The sequence below is a fragment of the Solanum tuberosum genome, unplaced genomic scaffold, assembly GCF_000226075.1.
Source record: "Solanum tuberosum cultivar DM 1-3 516 R44 unplaced genomic scaffold, SolTub_3.0 scf00006, whole genome shotgun sequence".
Classification (NCBI taxonomy): Eukaryota; Viridiplantae; Streptophyta; class Magnoliopsida; order Solanales; family Solanaceae; genus Solanum; species Solanum tuberosum.
In genome coordinates, this window is record NW_006238932.1 from 1731180 (window position 1) to 1751365 (window position 20186).

At 35.0% G+C, this 20186-nt stretch overlaps 1 protein-coding gene across 1 annotated transcript; it reads right to left on the bottom strand.

Annotated features, from left to right (window-relative positions):
• Positions 1-4036: 4036 nt before the first annotated feature.
• On the bottom strand, positions 4037-17197 carry LOC102593059 (T-complex protein 1 subunit epsilon). The gene is made up of 9 exons (XM_006338817.2): positions 16856-17197; positions 13832-14150; positions 13243-13591; positions 11749-11881; positions 11593-11645; positions 11158-11260; positions 6335-6501; positions 4674-4787; positions 4037-4395 (listed from the first exon to the last, which is right to left on the bottom strand). The coding sequence occupies exons 1-9, from the start codon at positions 17052-17054 to the stop codon at positions 4225-4227; spliced, it is 1608 nt and encodes a 535-aa protein (XP_006338879.1). The 5' UTR covers positions 17055-17197; the 3' UTR covers positions 4037-4224.
• Positions 17198-20186: the final 2989 nt, after the last annotated feature.

Genomic DNA, 20186 nt, shown 5'->3' on the forward strand with positions numbered 1-20186 from the left:
TGGTTCCACACTTGGTCAGATTTCCCTGATTTGTCCTCAATACCATGCCTGCTGATCTACGGTCATCACCTACGGACCGTGAATGGACCTACGGTCCGTAGATCACCTCCGTGAATGCCCTGTTTCTGCATTTCTTTCAATTGTTTCTATACTTCCGCGCCTGAACATCTTTCCTGCAAAACATGATAAAAACACATAAAAACCAATATAAAAAGGCCCTAGCACACACAACTTGTAAGTGAAATGTATTAGAAATACCGTAAACTCACGGTATATTCCTCCACAGTGGGGGTAAGTCTGCATCTGAAGATGACTTTGAAGAGTCAATGTATATCTAAACGCTCCTTGACGCATGAGGTTAAACTGCAAGTTACAATGCTCAACATCGCATGAGCCTAAACTGCAAGTTATAATGCTCCTAGACACACGAGCCTAAATTGTATATCACAAAGATCTCAAATTTGAGTTAAATCTTCAAGTTGAAATGCTCCTTGAAACACGAGCTTAAACTGTATGTCACTTAAATATTCAAGTTTGAGTTAAATCTTCAAATTGAAATGCTCTTTGAAATACGAGCTCAAATTGTATGTCACTTAAATATTCAAGTTTGAGTTAAATCTTCAAGTTGAAATGCTCCTTGAAACACGAGCTTAAACGGTATGTCACAAAACTCTTCAAATTTGAGTTAAAATCTTCGAGCTGAAATACTCCTTGAAGCACGAGCTTAAACTATACGTCATTAAGCTCTTCAAATTTGAGTTAAATCTTCGAGCTGAAATACTCCTTGAAGCACGAGCTTAAACTATATGTCATTAAGCTCTTCAAATTTGAATTAAATCTTTAAGTTGAAATTCTCTTTAAAACACGAGTTTAAACTGTATGTCACAAAAATCTTCAAATTAGAGTTAAATATTCAAGTTAAAATGCTCCTTAAGGTACGAGCCTAAACTGCATGTCACTCTTGGTCCGCAAGAGTATAAACTGTGTACGACACACGAAAAAAAATACTCTCCCAGAACTACGTCGTGACTTGATCCTCTTCACTGAGGTACGTAGGCGCTTAGAATATATCCTAAGTTCAGTTGCATGAGTGTCAAAAAACACATGTTCCCACTTTATCTGTCACATGAAAGTTAAAGCTATGAGTAATCTTTTATCAAACTTCAAACCTGCACCAAATGGTAGTGACTCAATGGGGCAAACTCCTATGAATAAAAAATGTTTCAAGATGAAGTCTTCAAAATCTCCAAGTATGAAAGTTGAAGTCTTTAAATTCTTCAAGTCTGCAAGTTGAAGTCTTCAAATTCTTCAAGCCTAGTTTTTGAAAGATAAAATATCTCGACAAGACTTGAAGAAGGGGGCAATTTGTAGTCATTTAAAATTTATTAAATATAAATTTATAAAATGATTCGGATTATATTAAATTCGTGAATATATTAGTCCAAATAAATATTATGAATTAATATAATTGAGTTAATTATTTAAATATGGAGTAATAAATATGGATTTAATTAAAGTCCGCTTCATAAAGCCCATATGTTATGTCACTTAAATCTGATTGACCGAAGGAAATCCTATTCCAATCACAACTCCTCTATTTTAAAACTATAAATAGGGGTCCTCATAATTCTGTAAAGGAACGAAGAATTCTAAACAAAAAGCTAGAGAAAGCTCGTGGATCAAAAACACAAATTTCTCTACAAGCTATAAGTTTAAGAATTCAAGAACTCAAGAGTTTAAGAATTCAAGAACTCAAGAGTTCAAGAATTCAAGAACTCGAGAGTTCAAGAATTCAAGTATTCAAGTTTAAGAATTGAAGATTTGAAGAAGTCAAGATCAAGATAAAGTTCAAGTTCAAGAACGATCAAGATCAAGACCGCCGGATTCAAGATCAAGCTCGAAGCCCTTGGATTCAACTAGAAGTCAAGATCAAGATAAAGTTCAAGTTCAAGATCAAGTTAAAGTTAGAATAAGTTCAATATCAAGATAAAGTTAAAGTCCAAGTTCATCAAAGATTCAAGAACAAGCTCCAAAGGCACTTGAATCCAAGATTAAAGTCCAAGAACAAGAACAAAATTCAAGAACAAGCTCAAGAGCCCTTGAATTTATATTCGAAAAGGCGAATTCAGAGGAATCATAGAGATTGTAACACTCGCACTTTGAAATAATAAAATGATTGTTGCGATAATTTTTTCGTTCTTGACTATTGTTTTCTCGACGCGAATTTTAATGTCTACAATTAGATCATACGTTTCAATAAAATTAATTAATTAAATTTATTATCATGGCATTGGCAGAGGAGTGACAGAAATATAGAAAAATATTTGCAAGAGACTTTATTTATAACTTAAAACCACGAATATTTGCCATTCATAAATATTTACAATTCTTCAATTATTTAGGTATTAGAAAAAATAATTTAATTCATAAAAATTCTGTAAAGCTTTGCATAACCGCGTGAAGTGCGGCAAGTTTACTAGTATATAAAGAACAAATAATCAACATTATTTTTCTTCACACACACCCCCCTCCCCTCCCCAATCTCTTTTTCTTCATACCACACTCTTCTCATCTTCTTCACACCTCAGTAAGCTTAAATGGATCAATAACAAAAAGCAACCCAGAACAAATTACTTCAAAAAGGGGTAAAATTTGGGGGATTTTCAACCACCGGAGCTTCGGAAGACTTTTTTGAGTGAACATAATGAGTGATCGATTGAAAATGGGAAGAAAATTATCTTCTATTCCTATTTTTTTTAAAACCTCCAGGAAGAACATGAAAAAAGAACAAAGAATGTATACCCAGAGTTAAAAAAAATTTACAACTGCAAATCGCAATAAATTTGCTCACAGTGAGGTGAAACAATGGAAGCTTAGTTTCCAAGTCAATCAATGGAAGAAATTGAAGCAAACTTATTATGGGTACATTTTGGAATGGAAAAATTCTTCCACTCCACAAATCAGCTGTGGATCACGGGCAGTTTTCTTGACGGCCATTGTTGAAAGTTTCCTCTTCACCATTTGCTATGAAGAAGATATCATTATTATAGAATTTTAATAATTAATTAGGAATTAATTAGTGTAAAATATTGTTAACAAAAGAAAAATTAAATAATAAATTCTAAAATAAAAAAAGATATAAAAAATCAATTTTCTGACATGGCGTTGACGTAGCGCTAATGTGGGAGCGAGTGTAATACACCACATACTTGTGAGAGTGGTGTTACACGTATCAAGGTGGTATTAAATTAACTTTTAAGTAATAATTGTTGGGTAGAGTATAAAAAAAAAATCATGCATGCATTAGCCTTGTGCATTACTAGTACTTTGTTTGGTACTCTTTTCTAATCTATGTATAACATTTGTTATGTACTCTATTGTGTAATGTGTGTATTGCTAATACCATGAATTTCTAGATATTAGTCATGCAATGGTCTTATGCATGCATTAGCATGATTAAAGACTTCATTGCCCCTCAAAACCTCTTTTTACATATTTTTCACCATAATAGTGGAGGGTATTTTTGTAAATAATTATTTTATGCAATGCATGCTATTTTTAATGAATCAAACCAAACAATGCATAAAAACAATCTATGTATAATTAATGCAAACATAACTAATACATGCATTGTTAATGCCAGTATTACTAATACACTTTATTTAACATTATTCTTATACGTTCTACCAAACGACCCCTGAAGATTTGTAATAAGTCATCACCCAAGATAACAAGTGACTTAATTTTGAGGTTCAAACAAAAAATAATTAAAAATATACAAAACCCATTTGCCACCGAACGTTGCTTGTTCTATGGATTATCGTCCTCTTCGACTGAACCAACATGTGCAAAAGCTACTCTCACAGGTTAAGGGTTACCTCTGTTATGATTTAGTGGTCATTGTCACTTTTATTTTGATGGTTAAAGGGATAAATTTATAGCTGTGGAGTTAACGGAAAATCTTATTTTGTCACTCACAACTCATGCAAGACACATAGTAAAGTTCAGAATCAAAACAAATAAAAGAAATTCCCGGTTTTGAGCGGCGGAAAAATCCTCCCTAATTTAAATTAGTTAAATCAACGTCTTCAATCCAAAAATCATATCAATTCGTCAACCACCAAAAATGAACTCAATTACCACATAGAACTAACACTACTTGGAGTGGCATTACCAAAGCTAAAATGTCCATCTTCACAAGACTTTGGTTTATGTAAACATAAATTAATATTCAGACGGACTAATGACATCGTCAATCTTTAAAATCATCTTAACAACCTGTGTTGCAAGCAAAATCTGCTGTTGCTTCCCAATCAGTGTCTCAAAGACATTTTGCTCACGCATGTCATTTGTTCCAACATCATTGCAATCTATCCCACACCAAGGATTGTTTTCCTGCAACAAAATTCAAGTTATACTCATTAAAACTATTAAGGTACAAGACACGGAATCTCATGCTTTCTAATTATTCAGACTTGAGAAACTTTGGAAATAGTCGAGAGAGGTATATCTATTTTTCTTTTAGTCGAGTGGGTATATGACAGAAATACTAGGAATTGTCTCTTGAGAAAAAAATCTTATGTTTTCTAGTTATTCGACAGAGAAGCTTTATCAGACTCCCGCACAATTGTGGAGTGATTTCATATATCTAAGTAACAACAAGCCAAAATTACCTTAATTTGCTGAGATTTGACAGCAGATAGAGTTTCAATGGGTTGGAGACCACTATTCTCAGCAAGTGCCATTGGGATAGAATCCAAAGCATCAGCAAATGCCCTGATAGCATACTGCAGATAGAAGGTTTTGATGCTTAGCTAATGATAATCAATTCGAAGATTGTGTGTGGCTAGAAATCTTATTCGCAACAACTCCATTGTGTATGGTGGCGGTTCAGCTGAGATCTCTTGCTCAATTGCTGTGGAAGCAGCAGCTGATAAACACCCAGGAGTTGAGCAGGCGAGCTTTTATTTTAATTGTTCTTGTTTCTACTTTTTTTTTTGGGAAAAGGGTCAAAAATACCCCTCAACTTTGGTTTATTAGTTGACTATACCCCTGCCGTTAAAATAAAGTTATTTATACCCTCGCCGTCACTAAATTCACCATTTATACCCCTCAATTGACGAAAATCCCCAAATCGACTCAAATTAACCCAATTTTTTAAAAATAACCCATCCCCATTTTAAACTCATACTCCGACCCGTCAAAAAACCTAACCCAATAAACCTTTTTATCCATTCTTTCAAAAGAAGCTAAACAACTAGTATGGAATGTTCTAGGCAAACCTGTGAAGGATTCATCTGCTGAAAATTTTTCGTTGGAGTATATTGTTAGAGATGGTCACATTGTTTCAAAGCAGAAGAAGGATTTTGAGAAGCCTAACATTAGTATGGCATGCAGCTTCTCATCATCAATATCAAGGAGTCGGAATGCCTTTTGCACCTCCAAGTGGTCACAACTACTTTCCTTCGTATCGCATGCCAGCTATTAATCCAGAGATATCACAGCTCTAAGTTAAAGCAACGCGCTTATATATGTATTAAATAAAATTGTCATAGATCTGAGGTTTTGGGTCTCCGAGAAATTCCATATTCATTTGACTCTTTTTTTCAGAGCATTAGAATGGAAGGCAATACTAGTCTAAGAAGGTTGATGTTTAATGGTAAAATCGATATTGTTTGCTGATTTTCTTAGAGTCAAACAAAATAACAATAATCTTGCAGGCCTTACACATTGTATTAGAGCAACAAACGAGAATCTTCTCCTTCTTCTTTATCCCATGTTCATTATTCCAACACAACTCGGGACGATCCCAGCAACAACAAAAGAAAACCCAGAAAATGAAAATACTTCAGAAACAAATTCCGTCTCAAATGAAAATACTTCAAAAACAAATTCCGTCTCAAACCTTACATTTTCATTCAACACCATAACAATCCAATAACTCCGGTTGAAAATTTTACATCTGCATCTAGGTTATTACTTACGAAAAAGTAAAAGATTTATTAGTTCTTGAGTTTGTGGGGTTTGAGATCTTTTAAGAGAATGGGTAAGGAAAATGGGTTAAATGTTTATTGGGTTAGGTTTTTAGACGGGTCGGGCATTGGGTTTAAAATGGGAAATGGGTCTTTTTTTAAAATTTGGGTTAATTTGAATCAATTTGGGGATTTCTGTCAATTGAGGGGTATAAATGGTGAAATTAGTGACGGCAAGGGTATAAATAACTTTATTTTAACGGCAGGGGTATAGTCAACTAATAAACCAAAGTCGAGGGGTATTTTTGACCCTTTTCCCAAAAAAAAAAGTAGAAACAAGAACAATTAAAATAAAAGCTCGCCTGCTCAACTCCTGGGTGTTTATCAGCTGCTGCTTCCACAGCAATTGAGCAAGAGATCTCAGCTGAACCGCCACCATACACAATGGAGTTGTTGCGAATAAGATTTCTAGCCACACACAAAGCATCATGGATACTACGTTTTGTCTCCTCAATCATCATCTTGTTACCTGTATGATGATCAAAGCTCAGTACAAATATCCTAATCGATACAATTTCTCAGGTATTCTAAGATTCTGCATAATCCTCCTGTACTTTTCTTTTTTGAAATTAGAATCAGGAAAAATAATCTTCCTATATTTTTTTTGATAAAGGTAACATTGATCTTCCTATATTTTTTCCCACTAAACTTCAAATATGTGCAGGTAAAGAATGCTCGACTGGTGCTCTGTAAGAAACAAAACCCATATATCCTGGTATTAGGAAATGACTTTTCCTCAATTGCAAAGTTCTCGCATCCCATATTAGTAAGTTGTGACACTAACTCCACTAGGCAAGAACTCAGCATCTGGTGGAGGTCACCGACCAAACAAAAAGAGTTAAAAAGAAATGGGAACCGCATGTACCCTCAACCACATTTGCCCAACTAATTTTTTTTTTTTGAAACTTGGTAACTTTGTATTATAACACAATAGTACATGGGCAGTACTAAACCTTATATACAGATGAACTCCAAAAACTCCACTATTCTAAATCTAAATTGAATCTAGAACATCGATTATAGAGACAGTTTCATTTGAGTATAATTGATTGCACCAAAAACATAACAACAAAATGCAGTTGAGTTTAACTTTCTGCATACTATTCTCTACGCTCTCAAAACACCTAGAATTTCTCTCTTTCCAGGTTGCCCACCAGATTGAAGCAGGGATAATTCTCCATCTCGTTCTGTCTTTAGCTAGCACTCCTGCCTCCTCCCAACTTTTTAGGGCTTCAGTAATTCTCCTAGGCATAGCCCAGGATATGCCTTTGAGACTTAAGAATACCCTCCATAATTGTTGAGTAAATTTGCAGTGTAGAAAAAGATGGTTAACAGTTTCTGATGTTTCTCCACAAAGAAATCACCTAGAACATAAGGTTATTCCCCTTTTCATAACATTATCCTGTGTCAAAGCTGCTTCCTTAGCTAGCAGCCATATAAAACATGAGACTTTATAAGGAATTCTGCCTTTCCAAATTTGTCTCCATGGCCAGATAGGAATCTGTTGACTTGGTTGCTCCATCAACCTGTAAGCTGCACCTACTTTAAATATACCTTTGCTGCTTCCTTTCCACCATAATGCATCCTCTTCAGCCTGGAGTCCATTGAAGTTTCCAACAATGTTGAGAAATTCTGCCACTCTCATCACTTCCCAGTCATTGAGATGTCTTCTGAACTGGAAATTCCAGCCCTGTGTTGTCCAAATCTCTGCAATGGTCCTTTGTTGTGAGAGAACTAGGTTATATATGTCTGGAAAGAGGAGTTCCAGATTACCTGACTCATGCCATTCATCTTTCCAGAATTTGGTCTTGTTCCCATTCCCCACTTTCACCTTGGAGTTGAGTTTGACTTCCTCCCATAATTCTCTTATGGATCTCCATAAACTGACCCCATAAGGTGAAGTCACATCCTTGGTCATCCAACTATCTTCCGCCTCATATTTGGCACCTACCACTCTTTTCCACATTAACTGATCTTCAAACGAGTACCTCCACAACCATTTCATTCTGAGTGCTTCACTTTGGAATATCAGATTTTTTATTCCCAATCCGCCATTCTTTTTCCCAGTTACCACAGATTCCCATTTCACCAGGTGAAATCTCTTCTTCTCGCTGTTACCTTGCCACAAAAAATTCCTTCTTATCCTATCCAATTTTTTGATGACCCCTGCTGGAATAGGAAATAATGACATCATGTATGTTGGTAGAGCATTAAGTACCGAGTTGATGAGGGTCAACCTCCCTCCCATTGATAAGTATTGAGTTTTCCATCTAGCCAATTTTTTCTCGCACTTCTCTATCACGCCATTCCAGATTTCAAAAGACTTGGATTTTGCTCCCAAAGGCATGCCCAAGTAGGTTGTTGGCAAAGTGCCAACTGCACCCCCAAGAATTGAGGCTATATAATTCATATTATTGACCTCATTAATGGGATACATAAAGCTTTTCCGCCAATTAATGTGCAGGCCAGATACCCCTTCAAATAGGACCAGTATCACCCTTAAATATTTCAGTTGTTCTTCCTCTGCTCCACAGAAGATGAGTGTATCATCGGCATATTGAAGGTGTGTCACATCCAAACTTTCAGCACCATCTCTCGACACATCAAAACCTTTCAACCATCCTCTTGTGTTAGCTGTCTTAATCATACTGTTCAGACCCTCCATAGTGATTAAGAACAGGAAAGGTGATAGTGGGTCACCTTGCCTGAGCCCTCTTTGTGAGCTGAAAAAACCTGCAGGAAGCCCATTGATTAGAACAGAAAAGTTTATTGTTGAGATACAGAACATAATCCAGTTCATCCACTTTTGTCCAAATCCCATCCTTTCTAAGATCTTCATCAGGTACTTCCAATTAACATGATCGTACGCTTTTTCTATGTCTAACTTGCAAAGAATGCCAGGCTTTTTCTGCTTAGTCCTGGAGTCTACTGCTTCGTTAGCAATCAAAACTGCGTCCATGATTTGTCTCCCTTTTATGAATGCCATTTGTTGTGAATCCACCAGTTTGTCTATCACGCCCTTCAGTCTCTCTGTGAGTACTTTAGATAGTATTTTATAAATACTACCTATAAGACTGATTGGTCTATAGTCCCTTAGCTCCTTGGCTCCTTTCTTTTTGGGTACAAGTGCAATGAATGTAGCATTAAAACTCTTCTCAAAAACTTCTTGATCGTAGAATTTCTGAAAAGTATCCATTATATCCTGCTTCACTATCTCCCAACACTTGATGAAAAAACCCATTGTGAAACCATCTGGTCCAGGGGCCTTGTCAGCTGCACATAACTTTAGGCATGTTAGCACTTCATTTTCCTCGAATCTGCCTTGAAGGGCCATTTTCTCTTCTTCGGTAATGACCGGGCAGTTTGCATACTGATGAGTAGGTCTCCATGGTATGGTTTCTGTATACAACTTCTTGTAGTAAGTGATTATTTCTCCTTCAATTTCAGCTGGCTCATGAGTGACTTCCCCCTGTATCATTAATTGATCAATGTTATTGTACCTTCTGTGAGAATTTGCCATTTTGTGGAAAAACTTGGTATTTTTGTCCCCTTCCTTCAGCCATAGTATTCTTGATCTTTGTCTCCATGCAATTTCCTCCTTCTTAATCAGATCCTCATATTCTAGTAGGACTGCAGCTTTTTTTGTTATTTCTTCTTCTGTAAGCACTCTGTTTTCCCTCTCCATGTCCATTTCTGCCAATTGTTCTAGCAGTTTCTTTCGCTGTAGGCCAAGGTTTCCACTCTCCTCTTTACTCCATTCCTTAAGTTTGTGCTTCAAAGCTTTAAATTTGTAGGCCAACACATAGTCTGGTTCCTGAGTATCTGAATGATGACCACCAGTCTTTTACTCTGTCAACAAAACCTTCTGATTGTAACCACCAGTTTTCGAACTTAAAATAACTTTTCTTTCTCTCCCAGCTTCCACCAATCAAGGCTATTGGAATATGATCTGAACACAGCCTTTGCAAAGGAATCTGTTTCAGATTATTGAAGTTGTCATCCCATTCTTTCGAGAACAAGATTCTATCAATTCTAGAGGCTGCTACATGTTGGTCTCCTTTAAACCAGGTATATGCAACATCTTCTAGTTGTAAATCCACCAATTCCATGTCTTCTATGAAAACAGAGAACTCCTTCATACCCCTTGTTCTACTGTTGCAATTTTTCTTCTCCGATATATACCTTGAAACATTGAAATCTCCACACAGTGCCCAGGGCCCTTCAAATAATCCCCTTACTGAACCCAATTCTTCCCACACTAGTCTCCTCTCCATGTAGTCATTTGGAGCATACACTCCAGTTATGTGACAATTGTAATTCTGTGTTTGGGATTCAAAACTACAAGTAATGGAGTAGGTTCCTATTTCTAAGACCTCCCCCTTCCATGCCCTCTCATCCCACATCAAAATGATTCCGCCTCTTGTTCCACTAGCTTCCAGACAAGCGTGTCTGATCCATCTACCTCCCCAAATCTGATTTGCTACTTCTGTAATATTCCTCGCAAGCTTAGTTTCTTGGAGGCAGATGATGTCTGCCCTCCATTCGGAAATTAAGCTTTTGACAGTCTCCCTCTTCTCCTTATTGTTCAATCCCCTGACATTCCACGATACTAGTTTAAACTTCATCTTGTAACTAGAGTGGTGTTCCTCCCCTTGTTCCTATTCCCTGAGCTTTTGAATTTTACATCAAATGAGACAAGACTTTTAAGCTCTTGTGCACCTTTGATTTTGTTCTTTTTAACTTCAGTGCCTTGTTCCATTCTTCTCGCTTGTCTGCAACTATCTATCTGGAGAAGTAATTCTATGGCCTCCTCTTGAAAAGATCATACATGTACCATAATCTTAACCAAAATTAAGTTCAGTTGGTATCAGAATCTTTACACTCATTAAAACAAAACCCATGGATCAACATGCAGTTACAACAGTTGACCTGATGACAGTGTCACCATCTAATAAACATAGATGGAAACAGCACAAACCTAGAAACTGTAGATGCCAAACCAAAAGAAAATCCAATGAAGGATTAAAAATGAAAAAATAAGGAGCACGTTAAAATTCTATCAAAAGTTTACATCGAGAAGGTTTTATTTCCATAGAAAACTAAATGGCTGGTCACAGAAACATACCACCACGGATAAATATTGTCACGGCCCTTGAATTTGCACAATGTTCAATGTAAATCATCCTGTCCTTTGTTGTTCCAAATGATTTCTCTCTAACCAGACCAGCCTGAACTTATAGAACATCACTTTTAGCAGGTGATAGAGATCCAAAACCACATTAAGAATTATTATTCATATTTGAAAGGCCTGGTTAAATGGCTAAGTTCACATGAAATTTTTCTAAAGGATATGAATGTGATGCAAAATAGAACATGAATTGAGAAGAATCTCCATACAGATTTGAGAAATTAGACATTAAGAATCTGTAAGCAAAGGAAGAGTAAAATTTCATAAAAATGTAAGTCAGCTATAAGTAGTATACCACACAGTCAATGACCTATCAGCACTTCACACAAAATTTCTAGATGTATGAACAGACACAGGAGATTGAAACAATACCCGGCCAAGTTTTTCAGGTGTCAACTCTTGAAACCTCGGCACAATTCTCCCACCTAATCACATGTGGAACCAAGAAGGTGCGATTAAATTAACTGTTGTAACAGAAACACCACTACAGAAAAGGCATCATAGCTGATAAGCAAATACAATGCAAACCTGTAGCAATTGCTATCAGCTCCAACTCCACACCACCTACCCATCTAACAGCAGGCAGATTTCTATGCATTAGTAAGTGGTTTGCTTCATCATCGAAACCCCACTGACAAATAACTAAAGTGGCACCAACATCCTGTCAGACATCAGCAGATAAGTTAGAAATCCAGCTCCTCATAAGCCAAACTACCAAAATATGCAACTTCAACTCTTGGTAATCTTTGCATGTAAAAACCAACCAAACTGCTCCTTACAGTCCCGAAAACACAAACCATAGATATCCCCCCCCCCCTGAAACGATGATACTGTGAACACAGGAAAACTCAACAACATTCGCATCCCTCTAGCTTGTACTTGTTTATGCTAATAACAACCAAGGTGTGCAACTTCACAATGGAAGGGGGTGAAGCATAAGAGAATGACACAACAGCCCTTCATTCTCATATTTAGCATATACAAAAAATAGGGGGAAACAACAGAATTTGTTTGCTTAAATAGGGAGTTGGGAAGGACATAATAGAACGAAGTTCTACACTGATATCAACAACAACATACCCGGTGTAACCCCACAAGTGGGGTTTGGGGAGGGTAGTACGTACATAGACCTTACCCCTACCTTGGGAGGTAGAGAGGTTGTTTCCAATAGACCTTCGGCTTAAGAAAAAACATACCAAAGCAGTCCTGGAAAAGAAATAACCGAAGTGAAGAAGCCACAACAAAATACTAAAGATAGAATGACAAAGTATTCTGGAAAAAAAAGGAGCAGAATCTACAAAAAAGTTCTCCGGTGCTATCCTCATATAAAAATACAAGAAACATTAAAAAAAAAAAAAAAAGGGCAGTGCATTCCGGTGTACAAAGCATCACGCGTTAGCAAGATCCAGGGAAGGGACGCACCATAAGGGGTACTATGTAGACAGCCTACCTTAATGCAAGTATTAGTGGCTGCTTCCGCAGCTCAAACTTATAATCTATACTACAAACAAATTTATAGGACATAGTTTGACACTATGCCTAGGGCAGAAGAAAGGAAGATTCTTTAAACTTGTGGTCTTAAGCATGTCATAAGATTTGTGTTGCAATAGGGCTTTTGTGGTCTTAAAATGCCATACATTTGTGTGGCAATAAAAGTTTCTCATTAGGAGTAAAATGAGAAGTTAAAAGTTAAACTGTTTTCAAATATAGAAATGTGTTATTCTTTTCGAAACGGACTCATAAGGAAATAATGTTACATAAAATGGAGCAGGAGAAACATAAGGTTAAGGTTAAAGTTTTAGCTGACCATAAGCTTAAACTTTTCCCCACGCCAGTCTGACTAACAAGTCTAAAAACATGTGAGAAACTTTTTTTGCTAATCCCTAAGATTTCCCTCCCTTCTGTACAAGTAAAGAAATTAGCTTCAATATTTCATGTCCTTCCACCCCACACACTCCTTTATATATGTATCTAGACTATCTTTCACGATATATACAAACACACACATTCTGCAAATTGTACCTTGCATTTCTGAACCATGTCATCAAAATACTTCTGCTCCTGTAGGCGTAAAGTCTGAAATTTTTCCACAGTATCAATGTCAACCTTATGCTTGGTTTTTGGTTTTGGAGGCTCAAAAGGACAAGTCAAAATGGCAATATTTGCATCCTGGATTTGCTTTGGCATCTGAGGATGACTCATATCTTTGTCAACTACAATTCCGTAGATTAGCTCTGTATCCTCTAATTTTCCACCAACTTTTCCCTCGACTTTGATTAAGTCCAGATTAACATCCTTCCTCTCTAGATCTGCAACAGCTAGAACTGCTTTGACAGCGATCTCAGCCATGCTACGTTTGCATCTGTTCACACTACAATACCAATTCCCCATATCAAAACAAATAAGTAGTATAGAAGGGTTTTTGCAGTTGTAATTAGAAACTGATAACCACAAAATACTTTTAGTGCAAGTTGCACATTCTGATGAATCACAAGCATGTTCTTGAAGTCAAAAAATACAAGTTTAGAACCTAGAAAGTAGGACATCTTTAAAAGAAAAGATAGCAACAGAGAAAGGTAACAGCAGAGTTGGCATTAGATTTGGCACTTACATCTTAGAAGACAAAGTAGTCATGCAGGTTTGAATCAAAGGCTCAAACTCATTCACACCAAATTCAAACTTATTTGCAATACGCTCCAAGTGCTCCACTGCTATCCGAGAAGCCATTTCATATCCTTCTGCAACTCGAATAGGGTGAATACCACGTTCTAACAACTTTTCTGCTTGTTCTAGAAGTGCCCCAGCCATGACAACAACTCCAGTAGTTCCATCACCAATTTCATAATCTTGACTTCGTGACAACTCAACCATCAACTTTGCAATCTGATTGTCAACATCCATCTGCTCCAGGATAGTTGCACCATCATTTGCTGAGGATACAAAATCCAAAGATCAGCAAATTTCATCACAAGAAATAAGTTTGCATGCATAAGTTAGAACAAGAAAGGGAAAAGAACACAGATAAGGTCAAATATGCTTTCAAATCATTACTCTTTTTGCCAAACAAAGGCGATCAAGGACATATATGATGGAACCAAGACTCAGGTAAGGAGAGTGGGAGGAGTCTCGGAGAATTTCCCAGTTGTAATGGGGTTGCATCAAGGATACGTATATGATGGAACCAAGTCCAAGACTCAGGTAAGGAAAGAGAGAGGAGACTTGGAGCATTTCCCAGTTGTGATGGGGTTGCATCAAGGATCAAGGACATATATGATGGAACCAAGACTCGGGTGAAGACAGTGGGAGGAGACTCGGAGCATTTCCCAGTTGTGATGGGGTTGCATCAAGGACCAACTCTTATCCCGTTTTTATTTTCCTTGGTGATGGATGAATTGACGCGACATATCCAAGGAGAGGTGTCATGGTGTATGTTATTTGCAGATGACAGTTCTAATTGACAAAACCCGAGGCGGAATTAACCCAAGTCGGGAGTTCGAATGCAAACCTTGGAGTCTAAAGGATTCAGGTTGAGTAGAACTAAGATAGAATACTTGGAAAGCAAGTTCAATGACGTAACACCTGAGGTTGGCAATGAAGTGAGACTTGATACACAAGTCATTCGAAAGAGATAAAGTTTCAAGTATCTTACCTAAGATACTTGAGCCAAGGATCTTTTGAAAACACTCTTTACCTCCACGAGGTAGTGCTAAGGTCTGTGTACAGTCTACAGTCTACCCTCCCAGATCCCACTTAGTGGGATTTCACTAGGTATGTTGTTGTTAGATCTATTACCCAAGGCTAGGGTGATTGACAATGATGGCATACATTATATTGGTGCAGGGTGGATGAAATAGAGGCTCACATCTGAAGTCATATGTGATAAGAAAGGGACATAAAAACTTAAAGACAAGTTCTACAAAGCGGTGGTTAGATTGACTATATTATGTGGAACAGTGTTGTCCAATCAAGAACTCCCACATTTAAAAGATAAAAGATGGATGTGTGAGCATACTAGGCGAGATAAAATTAGGAAACGATATTCAAGACATGATAGGAAAGGTCTCACTAGAGGATAAGATGTGGGAAATGAGACTGAGATGGTTCGGGCATGTGCAGAGAAGATGGCACAAACGCCCCAACGCGTAGGTGTGAGAGGTTAGCTACGGATGGTTTCAAGAGAGATAGAAGTAGGTAGAAAAAGTATTCGGGAGAGTTGATTAGACAAAAAATGACGCAGTTTCAGCTTACCGAGAAAATGACCTTAGATAGGAGGACACGGATAAGGTAGAAGGTCAGTAAAATAGTTACGCTTCATCTTCACTTCTTTTTTTTTTTGAAATAGGTAACTTTTCATCTTCACTTATTCCACTGTACTATTAGTTGTAGTATTGCTCTTGTAGTTTCTTGTCCTTTGAGTTTGGTTATTATCTATTGTTTTTTGTACTTTGATTATCATTTTATCTTGTTATAACTATTGTTCAAGATGATTTGCCAGCTTGTCTATAGTATTTTTCCATGACTTCTTCATTTCCATTATTTCTTTCTTTATAGTGCTTTGGAACAGTTTTTCTTTGAACTGAGGATCTATCAAAAATAGGTTTTCTACCTCCAAGGTAAGGATAAGGTCTAAGTACACTTTACTCTCTCCCATTTTGTGGGATTACACTGGGTTTGTTGTTATTGTTGTACTTATTGAGAAGATAACGTATATTTCCTAGTAATACCACAGTGCATGATTAGACCAAAATTTAAAATATGGCACTCATGTAGCTTGGCTTTTGAAAGGATTCTAAGCTAAGAAAAGTATTTTTTTACATGCTTCGAGATAACCTTTCTTGAAACACATATCAAGTATCTAGTATGATGGTGTGAAGTATATATTTGTCCAGAGGTTACAACTAATATAGAGGATCTGGAGTAACTCAATTTTAAGTTGTGTTGACCAGCATATTGAATATTTTGCAAGTGCAATTATCAGAACCAAAAAGGAAATGTGTGGAGAGAGAGAACTCTAATAAGATCGTCAAATTCACCCACACAAAAAAATTTCAAAATCTCAGCTTGACATCTACTACATAATAAAGTTCACATATCAGAGAAACCATGTCATTCTACTATCAAGAAAGAACTTTGTCATTCTACAATCAAAAAAGAAATATTTTCATTCTACCATACTAATCTCAGAATTTCTCAAATCATACTGCAGAACATAACCATCACAATTAGCAATGCAGTACCCTGTACATGCATATACAGAAGCTGACACTAGGAAAAGCAAAAATCAAATGCAAATAGAAAATTAAGAAAACAAGTTTAAAGCCACAACTAATTAACAGCAACAAAGTGATAGAATTTGGAAATGGCCTGAAATTGAGTTGCTTGAGAAGATTGTACCAGAGGTTATGAAGGATTATACTTGCATTGATCGACTGAGATTACAAATAGATCTGTATAGTCTATTCTAATTTGGTTATTTAGATACCATCCCTCAAATGTAATTTCTCATTTTCAGTTCAGTCTTGTCGACTTTAAACCCTATTTTCATTTCCTTTGTTCTTCTTTAACAAATTCCTGTTTTGTAGATCGAACTTATATATAATACATGAAAAAAGGAGAATGAGAGAGGAGAAAATACTGATAGTGACATCGCCTTCAGGGCTCTGAAGCATCTTATCCATGCCCTTAGGACCAAGAGAAGTACGGAGAATGCGAGCTACCGCTTTGCCAGAGGAAATATTGGCTTTTTGAGCATCAAGGCCTCTTAATCGGGTTTTCTGCTCTTGTTCCTTGATTATTATGAATGGCCTACCAAACTCATCAAACGCCAGCGCCATTCTTTTGATTCACTCTCCACAGGTTGAGAAAAAAGTTGGAGACGATACTATAGTCTGTCTATAAGGTTTCAGAACCCTAAGTTGAGTTCATTGCTAAACCCTTCACTTCTACGCAGTGCTCCCGCTTCTTTTTTATTTCTTTGGGCCTCGTGCGGGTTTAACTTTTTTTACTTTCCAAATTGGGTGGATTTTGTGTTTTTTTTTGTTTTTTTTTTGGCTAGATTACTTAGGGCATCTCCAATCCAAACACCAAATTTAGTAGGCGTTTGGCCATGCTATATCATATCACGATATGGTATCGTGAGATGAAATCAGCATTTGAATATGCGATTTTACGTTGATTCCATCTCATGGTGATTTCATATTCTCCAAAACCCATGATATGGTAATTCCATATCATGATTTGAGATATTTTAATACAAAAATTGATTCACGAGTTTATATATTGTTAAAATAACCCCACATTTATTTCATATGTAAATAAAATTTATTATTCTCACCAACATATAGTTACTTTGACTCACACCAACCGATTGTTAAAGTGATGAAATATTTATGGTCTATGAGAATGAAAATATAGTTGTGGATGATATTGACCGACAAATGGCTCAAAGTAACAATGTTGGTTTGTCTTCTCGATCACATGATCGAGAAATGCAAGTTCAACGTGAAGAAACTGTCCGTACTATGTAGGAGAATTTTATTAAAGACTAGTACGCTACAGTTTATGTTCAATTTTTTTTTTATTAAATTAAAGTTAGATGAAACAATTACTTAAGTGGAAAACAAATAGCTTTGTAATAATTTCTTATGCGATTTTATAAATTTTTGTTTATTTGATAAGATTGAATAAACAATTGGGATTATTTTAATAGTTTAACAACTTATGAGATTTTTATGTTTATGAGAAAATATACAACACAAAAAATTCATATCGCATGTCCAAACAAAACTTCAATTTCATCTCATGATTCCATATCATGATACCATATCGCATGGCCAAACGGGCCCTTAGTGTCAGCACTATTTTAATGTAAATCAACTTCAATCCACTGCATCAAATTTTACACTAAAAAAAAATATGTTTCCCTCTCTTCATTATTATATTATTATTTCTTATTTCATTTATATTTTCTTATTTCATAAAACAAATTCTTTCTAAAACATTCACAATATATAATTCATATTATTTTCTTTTATAGTCGTTTAATATAAAATTATTTTATACCATAATTTTTTAAATAATATAAATTTCTAGCAAATATTATACATAATAATGGATAATACAAATAAAGTGAAATCATTAATGAAATACAATTAAATAAACATTACATAATTGAAAAAATTATTTTAAATTCTACATAACTATTCAACTTTCAAGGTTATTAAGTTATTGTTGTATTTTTTTTTAAATTATTATGTTTTGTTGTACTTATTAAAATTACTATGTATTTCATATTTCAATTTTGATGTATGTCAATTACTACTTTGTTGAATGTTTATTATTTTTGATTATTTTTAAGTACATTGTATTATTTGCTTAATAATTTATATATTTGCATTTTAAAATTTTGTAAAGGTTAATTGTAGTTATACCCAATTATAATTTATAGTAGATTGAACATAAATTTTTTTTTTTTAAAAGTCATATATAGAAAAAATAATTTATAAAAAAAACGAACTTTTATATCTAAAATTAATATTATAAAAAATTACATAAAAAATAATTATATATACAAGAGATTTAATTAAAACATACAATTTATATAATGTTTAATTAAAAGTTTTGTATAATGAAATAATATTAAAATATTCAAAAAGTGAATTGGTGTGATGAATAGTGTTACACCAAATTTGATATAACACTATTCACACACCAAAATGGTGTAAAATTTGATGTTGGGTTGAAGCTCCAAAACACCAAATAAAAATTTGATGTAAAATATGATGTTGGGTTGGAGATGGTCTTACTTCTAAACTTATCATCAAATTCTTTTGAGAAAAGGATCATATTTGCATTTGAACTCTTAAGAAATTGGTCATATGAAACACAATCCTTATTAATTTATTATGATGAAAGAGTGTATTGGGTTGATAAAAATGTGAAGGTATTCATTTCACATGGTGAATATCAAGAGGATATTTGGTGTGATGTGTATCCATGATACTTGTAAGTTGTAACCTTTGTTTTAGGGAAAAATTTTATGGTGGTTGAGAGTTAAGTATGAGGTGACATACAAAAGTTATACAAAAGTTGTGTGAGGCTCCTTTCATAATTTGACAAATGGATTTTTGGGTCCCATTTCAGAAAAATGGGCCAAAGTTCCTTCTCTCTCTTACTTTTTAACTTTTTCTCATTATTCAACTTTTCAACTTCTTGTCTTTTTACCATTATTTCAAATTTTGCTATTTGTTTTTATCTTTAGATAATTTAAAAGTATGAAATTTAACCTAATTCATCATACTCCTAACATTTAGTATTATTTTTCTATCCTATATTAATTATCTAAATTACTAAATATAATTATTAAAATTATTTATCAATTAACAAAATTAAATTATAATTTTTTAAATTTTAATTACCCTAACAATTAATTATTTTTGAAAGTATAAATAAATTTTGTAAAATTGTAAAAATATATAAAGAGTAAATTAATAAATTATCATTTTTATTAATAATTTCTTAAAGAACATGTAAAAAAGTAAAATAACTAATACGAAAAACAAAAGGAGTATAAAACTATTATTTTTTTCTTCTCAATAATTTCATAATTTCCTAGTTTCGTAAACACTTAAATGTATCAAATATTCTCCAACAAGAAAATATAACAAAAAGACTATCAGTAATCTTGACAAATAATTACACATGTTTTGTTACTATTTTCATGTAACCCAAAATCAAAAATCATCCATAAACTCCTGCATACATACATGCTCTCTCAATTATATGATACTAGAGAGGCATGGCCCGTGCTGAGCACGGGCCCAACATTGTAAGTTCCTTCTCCATAAATAATAAATTTAGTTGTATAAACTACAAATTGCAAAGAAACAATTTATTCAAGTGATGTCGATGTATCAGTGAAAGAGATGATCAAGTAAGAGCAGACATGGTCAAAGTAATTAGAAACA